We start from the raw sequence: 8,713 nt of genomic DNA on the forward strand, positions 1-8,713 counted from the left end.
TGTACTCATAAGTTCCAAAGACCAGATTATCATGACAATAATGATGCACACATCATATATCAGTTTTGGGTCCCTCTTTCTTTACAGATGTTTACTAGCAGGTCAGAGGAAGTTCATGAAGAAAGGCGAGGGAGTGACGGCCCCAAGACGACAAAACCAACACCTCCGCCGCACCAAGAAAAGAAACCCAAATTTGAAGAATATAGAAAAGAAACAAAAGGAAAGCCAGGGACATCGGGACCCTTCTCAGAAGACACTTATTATGCTATGAAGGATGAGAGTGATGTCTCAACAGATAAATCCAGGACTCAAAAGAAAGTTGAATTCAAGAGTGAGACACATGTAGAAGTAATGTCAGATAAGAAGGTTGAAGTGTTTGAAAGTACGAGTGTAGATGTGACTCCACAGCCACCCAAGAAGCAGACAGTTAAAGTGGAACCGAAATTAGACAGGAAAGCAATTAAAGAACCAAAAATTGAGAAAGTGCAACAGGTTTCAAAACCTGTTAAGCAGCAAAAAGAAGCAGCAAAACCAGCTTCTCAGGATACAACTGTAGGGAAAGTGAAGACTGCAGTTAAGGTGGTTGAGCATGATACACAAAAAGTGAAGACAGTTGTGCTAACTAAGTCCACTGACAAGCAAAAAACAGAAGAAAAAGTGATAAAAAAGATGACACCAGTTTCTGAGCCCAAGTTTAAGGCAGTTCAAAAGCCTCAGCATGACAAATCATTAAAAGAATCATTTATTACTTCACAAGCAAAAGTTCCTAAAATTGAACCTCTTAAGTCAACTGGACTTGTGAAGCAAGCTGTAACAAAGCAGGAGAGAGAGAAAGAAGAGCTTGATCTTAAACCTTTTCCATTCAAAGTTGATCCTGAAAAGCCTAAGATGCCAAGAGGAGCCCCACCACGTCAACCCAGCAAGTTTGTAAAGATCGAGTTCCACGAAAGTGACTACGAGAGTGACTATGAAGGTCGTATTCCACCTAAGTGGAAGCCAAGTGACAGTGATGCTGAAGATCAGAGCTATGGAAAAATAAAGCCACCACCTAGCACACTGAAAGTTCCTCAGCCTCATGTTAGAACACCAACCCCACCTACAGCCTTTGATGAGCCTCCAAAGTTTGAAGGACCTCCCAGGCCAAAGGTCGATTTTCCAGAGTCTGAAACTGAACCCGAACGAGAAATATCACCAGAAATAATTATTCCAGAAAATGTTGAGATTATCAGTCGACCAGAACCACCTCGGATAGTTCCCAAGGAGCCAAAGATTTATAAATCACAGCCACAGAAAAAAGAGCCTCCTCCAAAAAGACCTCCCTCACCCATTTTAAAGCCTGGATCACCACCCATAGAAGACTATGTGCCACCACCTCAGACACAGTCTGCACCATATTCTAATGCTATTGGTGTTGAGTCAACTAAAATCACAAAAATAGCAGATTCTAGTAAACACCACCAGAGATTTGTAACTATGCAACAGACTACGCGTGTTATCAAGTTTACAGACTCGAGAACAGCTTCCTCAACTGAGACTCATGATGTTAAGACTTCTGAATCAAGGTCAAGACCATTACATAAAGAAGAGTCTAAACTGAAGCCTCTTCCACCTTTGGAGCCATTCCCATTCTCTCCCGAGACAGAAAAAGCGAAGAAAGACAGAGGTGCACCACCGCCCAAACCGAAGAAGTTTCAAAAAGGTGAATTTACTGAAAGTGATTATGAAAGTGATTATGAAAGACGTATCAAACCTAAATGGCAACCCACTGACAGTGATGCTGAAGACCTCAGTTATACCACCGTGAAACCACAACTTCGATCAGACAGAACACCTTCAAAGACCAGAGAACGAACTCCCACTCCTCCTACTGTCTTTGATACTCCACCTGGAAGTGGAGGTCCATGGCGACCAGTCATTGAACCTTCTCAAATAATTGTTCAGAAAGAGCAAAGTCTTGAAGTTGTAATTCCTAAAGAATTACCCAAGAAAATTGAACCACCCAAGAAATTTACTGCCAAGGTAATACCTAAAAAACTGGTGGAGCCTCGGGAAAGGTCAGTGTCACCTCCTCTTCCTTCACCAGGTTCTCCTCCAGAAGAAGGCATAATTGTGCAGGAGACCCAATATGTTGTGGATAAAGTAGACCTCAAGTCAAGAGTAATTACCCCTCCAGTGAGAGAAATTCAAACATATGAAGAAAAACCCTACACAAAGGTAATAGAGAGAACCGAGAAGACCTTTACAAATTTGAAACTAGAAGAAGAACTAAGAATGAAGAAAGAGAGAATGGAAACGAAAAAGACTGTTGTCACAGAATATGAACATGTTCCAAAACGACCTCCACCACCAGCTGAATCAGAACAAGAAATTGTACAGATAGAAATATATCCAGACCTAGAACCATTCCCATTTGAACCAGATAAAGATAAACCCAGAAAGGAAAGAGGTCCACCTCCACCTAAACCTAAGAAATTTGTTAAGGGAGAGTTTAGGGAAAGTGATTATGACAGTGACTATGAGAGTAGAGTCCGCCCAAAGTGGAAGCCACCAGATAGTGATGCAGAAGATCCAGAGTATACTCCAGTAAGACCTCCTCCACCCACAGAAAGACAGCCTTCCAAGAGCAAGGAACGCACTCCCACTCCACCTTCAAAGTTTGAGGTTCCTCCTTCTTTGGGGGGACCCTTACGTCCAACAATAGATTCAGTAGATGCACCTGTGTTAGTTGTGAAAGAGCCTTCCCCTGAAATCATTATACCAAAAGTTAAAGAACTACCACCATCGAAAATTCTAAAGGTAACTCCAAAAGCACCTGTATTGAAACCTAAGGAACCAGAGCCACAGGTATATGAGACACCCAGTCCTCCTCTACCAGAGCCTGGACCACAGCCAGAAATTGGTTATGTTCAAATGAAAGTAACACCAGCAGAAGAGAAAGAAGATGTTCATATTAAGATGATTAGAAAAAAGATTGAAGCCAAAAAAGGTTTCCAGATTGACATTGATATTACTGATATTTATGACTTTGTTTCTGAATCGGATCATGAAAAAGTAGATATAGAAGCTAGCCAGACAAAGCCTTTTCCACAACTTCAGCCATTTCCATATGAACCAGATCCCAGCAGACCTAAGCGACAGCGAGGTCCTCCTCCACCACAGCCAAAGAAATTTATGAAGGGAGAGTTTAGAGGTAGCGACTATGAGAGTGACTATGAAAAACCAATTGCTCCTAAGTGGGTGCCACCTGACAGTGAAGGTGAGGAACATGTTTACCGGCGAGTTGCTCCTCCTATTGGAGAAATTATGAAGCAGCGAAGTGAATCCTTAGGCAGGGACCCATCACCCCCGTCTAAGTTTGATCAGCCACCTCAGTTTGAAGGACCACCACGCCCAGTCATGGAACTCTCAGATTTGCCCAGAAGGGAGAGAAGAGAGTCCTTAGAGGAATACTCTATTCCAAGGTTCCCTAAGGTAGAGTTCAAACCCTTTGATCTGGAGGAGGATGCCATTGTTCAAGCTCAAGGAGTCATTACAACTGACACTGAGACTGAACCTGAATCACATACAAAAGATGGTCTTGACAGAAGATATGTGAAGTCTGCTCAAAGTAAGTTGTATTGAGGAGGAAGAATTCTCCTAATATTAAAGTGTACAGTATATATTTTTAAGTTCTTTCTATCTGCACAGCTTGTTTTGATATTGTGAAAAGATAATATGCTAATTTTGATAATAACTGGCATGTACCATAAGCTAAAATAAATAACTAATTTATTTTCAGAAACAGTTAGCAATCAGTTTGACGACATGACCCAGACATTCCGCCACAAAGCACAAAAGTTTGCTGAGCAGTTAGTGACAGAGGTATTTGCTGCCAGGGAGGGCTCAGTGCCAGCTGAGCCAGCAGGTGAACCTCCATCACTACCAGAGGAGTTGAGGACACACTCTGTCTCACCAGACTCCACTGCCGTGCCTCCAACTTCCACAGCCTTGTCACCAACTACCCAGGAACCTCAGGCATACAGAGATGAATCCAGAGTATCTGAATTTGGTGAGTTGCCATACAAACTTGATACTTAATGAGGAGAGGTTGGCATCTATATAAACAACTGATATATATATATATATATATATATATATATATATATATATATATATATATATATATATATATATATATATATATATATATATATATATATATATATATATATATATATATATATATATATATATATATATATATATATATATATATATATATATATATATATATATATATATATATATATATATATAAAACACAAGGAAAGAATTTCAGTGTAATTCACATCTTCAGGTGAGTACAGACTGGAAGGTATATATATATATATATGCCTGATAACCACAAGGAAAGAAGAAAACACGAACTGTATATGGCAGTCGAAAAGTACAGTCGGCCACAGGCGTAAGTATACACACTGTAGCTAATGGGTCCGAAAATGGTCTGGTAACGCTGAAACTGCCCATCCAGATGCATGATGAAACTCAGCTCCCCCCCCGACCTATTATCTCTAGCTATTTACTGTTTCCCCTTCTTCATTCTTCTATTTATTCCTCTTGCTTCCTTTACCAATCCAAACATCAGTAAAATAAGTAGGGTAAGAGAAAAAGTGGGGGGGAGGAGGGAGCTGTACGATAACCGCAATTCCATTCAGCAACAAGTTTACTGCCATTGGATACAATATATTACTTGTAATATAAAGACAAGACGCTAGTTAAACATTCACAACAAATGTATTTAAAGCATATATGTAGGAATAAAACATGAATTACAGGTCAATTTGTAATTTTGTTTGTTCTTTTCGGGACAGTGTTACCAGATATTTTGTCTCAAACACGAGCCGTAGGTGTATACTTATTCTCGTGGTCGACTGTACATTGTAGAACTCACTGGAGAAAAATACTGTACAGTACAGTACAGTATACCTTTAATCTTATACGGATTCCTCTTCCTCTAATATTATTGAATCGTCTCTCTCTCGTCTCCTGATTATTTTTCATAAATAGTAATGTCTTTGGACTGAGAGTGTACTTGTTATAGATCATCTGCTGTTGATGTATATAATGACAACAGATGAAGGGGAATGTGTGTACAACAGATGCTCTTGTTTTTGCCCAGGTGCAATAAACAGGAAAATGTTTGAAAGTGAAGAAAATATTTGTTTTTTCTTTGAGAAGCCATTATATCTGTAGAGGTGTTTGTGTCACACATGCTTCAGTAAAAATATGTGTACAAGGAAAAGCAGGAATCAAAACTCATTTACTTATCAATATACGTATGCTGTACTGAATAGTATGGATATCCTGCAAGAAAGAGGTCTTACGTTTGATTCCCAGGCAAGATGGAACTTTGGGCAGGGATATATACAGTATATATGTAGCAAAGCACAAAGCAGGGATAGGAAACACACTTGTAGTTTTCTCTCATTTATTTACTCTAGAAATCACCCGAGAAGGAAAAGGCTGGGACCTAGATCAGACATAACTAGTTATTACACATTATTACGTTATACTTACAAAACAAGCGTCAACTGTTGTCATATTCACATATTTGTAACACACAGTCGTAGGAATTAAACAATAAATAATAAACCCAACCCACCAGCATAACACAGGGGAGTGGCTGTTGTTGTCGACTCACTCCAGGGTGAATGTCTGTAGAGCAAAGCTAGAATTAGCCTTATTCTGGCTTACAGACTACCTCCACGAGATCATCACATTCTTCATATAACATTTATTATGCTCAATCTATCAAACACACTCTAACAGAGCAAGAAATACGTGGGACACACCTGTTACTGGGCCCACCCGACGCGTCTTTGGGATGTAAACAACGCCATGGCGTCTCCCCCGGCTGGGATGCATATTCGTTCTAGCTCGTATTCACAAAATATCTTTACGTTTTCCCCCTCGGAGCTTACAAAAATACATATCCATATCAATAATACTGTATTCTAAATCACCACATAGTTGTCTCTGGAGTTCCTCATACCACATATAGATCTGTGGGTTCTGTGGTTAGCCAATTCATATGACAAATTGTTTGGGCCTAACCGGTTGATGCTTGACACCTGTTGAACATTTTTTTTTTTTTACTGCTGGTGAGGATATCTGCTGTGCTGGTGATTATAAACACACACACACATCAACAAGCATCTTACAGTTGTAAGAGCTGATCATCCTTGAAAGGGAAGGGTAAAGTCTTGATCTCTGAATAGATAATAGTGAAATGTATTTTTTGCTTGAATACTTAAATTTATGCATCTTTTATCTTTCAACCTTCATCCTGATATTTAATACCTATTTAGTGATGGAAGAATTTTTCTTTCTTTACCTAATCTTGATAAATGACAGATGCAAGTACTGTAGTAGTGCATCTCACATCAATAGTTTTAAGGTTTTAAGCAATGCTTTCCACCTTTCTCCTTTAGGCACAAAACATATTGACCCGGATACAGGTCTAATCTACTTCAAATATGACTTTGGTTATGAATTTGGTGTCATCCTACCTGGAGAAGCAAAGAAGGTAGAGAAGAAAAAACAAGTAAATGGGGAACACAGTTCAGACATCCCTATTCCTGTCATTCATGAAAAAACTGATGGTTTTAAAAAAACTGAGAAATGTTTTACCAAGACCAATGGTCATGTCCATCATATGGAGACTACTGGACCCCAAGACTCACCAGCTGCATCAGTTGAAGAATCTGCATCGACAAAAGGCACATCCGTCCAAGCTCCTACAATGGATCACCTCTCCCCTCATCCATCTCTTCAGTCCGACATCTCCGAAACAGACCGTGAGTATCAGCAGTACATGGGCAAGATGATTCCTGAATTTGTGCCCAAGAAGCAAGCCCAATTCCGTCCCATTTCTGGTGACCCATATTCAGACAGTGAAGCAGAGTCAGACCACCCGAGTCCGTCCAAGATTGCTGAGTCAAGTCCAGGTGTCCCAGTGGGTCCTAGGAGGTTTGTGCCTCTGGTTCCTGGTGCAGCTGTTCAGCCCAAGCCACTTTCTTTTCAAGGATCCCCAACTGATGCACTCTACACAACAACAGAGCTGGGAGGTACTGGTTGTCTCCTACCTGCACGACCGGTGTTCTCCCCGTCAACCTCCTGCTCGTGTGTGCTGGACAAATACACTAACTTTTGTGTTTCAAACAGTAATGCATGGTGCTCGTCTTTCCTGCATCCTCACAATGTCCATTAAATATATATTGAATTACATTATTGCTAATTACTGTAGCAAGTACAATAATGTATATATGTACAGTACTGTAATTGTGTATACATAGTACAGTACAGGTACAGTAAATATAATTTTAGGGCATTTTATATTTTTTTTTTCAAGATTGAAATTCTTAGTGAAACTCGACTCAATAATTCTATGTTTGTGACAATTATTACCATCTATTAATAAGGTTGCATGTTTGTCTGTTTCATTAAGTTGCAAGCTGTGTTAACTTGTACTGTAATGCCTTGGAACCATAATCTTCTAATACTGTACAGAGTACTGTATTGTATAACCTGAGTTTAGTTGGTGTATGTTAATCTTTTGTATTTATTCAAGATTTTTGTGTTGTGTCCATAATTGAATTCATGATTTATGCTTTTAATGGTGAATTTATTTATTATTAATTATTTAAAAACAATTAAGTTATTCTAACCAAAGATTGGATACCAGAGCCAGAACTCTGAAGGGCCTAGTTCATGCTTCCAAGCGTGTGGTTTAGGTGCTCTGCTCCTCCTCCACCCGACTAACCCTAACCATTTCTGCCTCGCCTCCTACAGTACTTGGGTCCCCCCTCAGCGCTACACCCCCTTCCACGCCTTCCACACCCCGCTCTGGCCCCCTTACACAGCCCACACGACCGCCACACTACATCACGGTAAGTTGACAATAACAAAATTGTTAGATACTATTGTAAGTTAAATAATGTTGTCATACTGATAAGTACTTCCCCATCTAGATTATTTTCTACACAATGTTTCCAAATATTAAGTTATCCTGAAACTGTATAAGGCATTTGTTGAGGCACTATTTTCATATATTAAATCATCACACTTTTGGGTTGTCAAGTGATTTATTTATATTTTTTCAATTGAAGTTAAAGGACATTGCAGTGTAGTTTTTAACATTTGTACAATATTTTGAAGAAAAATTTGCATATTGGGCTGATTTTTACTTAATTTTGTTTGCAGTGTTCAGAGCTAATATAATTGCTCTGCTGCAGTGTGTTTTAAAGAGTTAGATATGGTAGTGAGGTTATTTAATTTATAAATTACGAAACCAACTTAGTTTTACTCAGAGATGATATTGATTTTGTTTTCAATTTTGTTGTTGTTTTATATACAGTATAAATTTCACAGTCTAAAACAAGCCCAGTTGGTAATAAGTGTGAAGTCCCTTTAACCATTCTTTTTCTTGAACAGTTAACATTCTTCTCATCCACACACTCCTCTACACCAACACACTCCTCTACACCAACACACTCCTCTCATCCACACACTCCTCTACACCAACACACTCCTCTCATCCACACACTCCTCTACACCAACACACTCCTCTCATCCACACACTCCTCTCATCCACACACTCCTCTACACCAACACACTCCTCTCATCCACACACTCCTCTACACCAACACACTCCTCTACACCAACACACTCCTCT

At 39.4% G+C, this 8,713-nt stretch overlaps 1 protein-coding gene across 4 annotated transcripts in view; it reads left to right on the top strand.

Moving 5' to 3' along the window:
* Window positions 1–8,142, top strand: part of LOC121855140 (titin-like) — a 94,181-nt gene extending 86,039 nt beyond the window's left edge. For 2 of the 4 annotated variants that reach the window (XM_042350007.1, XM_042350008.1), the window contains exon 39: window positions 88–296. Coding sequence is in view for 2 of the 4 variants with exons in the window: in XM_042350004.1 (XP_042205938.1) it covers window positions 88–3,607; window positions 3,779–4,048; window positions 6,471–7,106; window positions 7,831–7,937 (4,533 nt within the window). In the remaining 2 variants the exon portion in view is untranslated. Of the gene's footprint in view, window positions 1–87; window positions 3,608–3,778; window positions 4,049–6,470; window positions 7,107–7,830 lie in introns of those variants that run through there. The other 2 variants (XM_042350004.1, XM_042350006.1) reach the window with 2 other exon arrangements.
* The last annotated feature ends 571 nt before the right edge of the window (window positions 8,143–8,713 follow it).

This window comes from Homarus americanus, unplaced genomic scaffold, assembly GCF_018991925.1.
Source record: "Homarus americanus isolate GMGI-L3 unplaced genomic scaffold, GMGI_Hamer_2.0 scaffold17266, whole genome shotgun sequence".
Classification (NCBI taxonomy): domain Eukaryota; kingdom Metazoa; phylum Arthropoda; class Malacostraca; order Decapoda; family Nephropidae; genus Homarus; species Homarus americanus.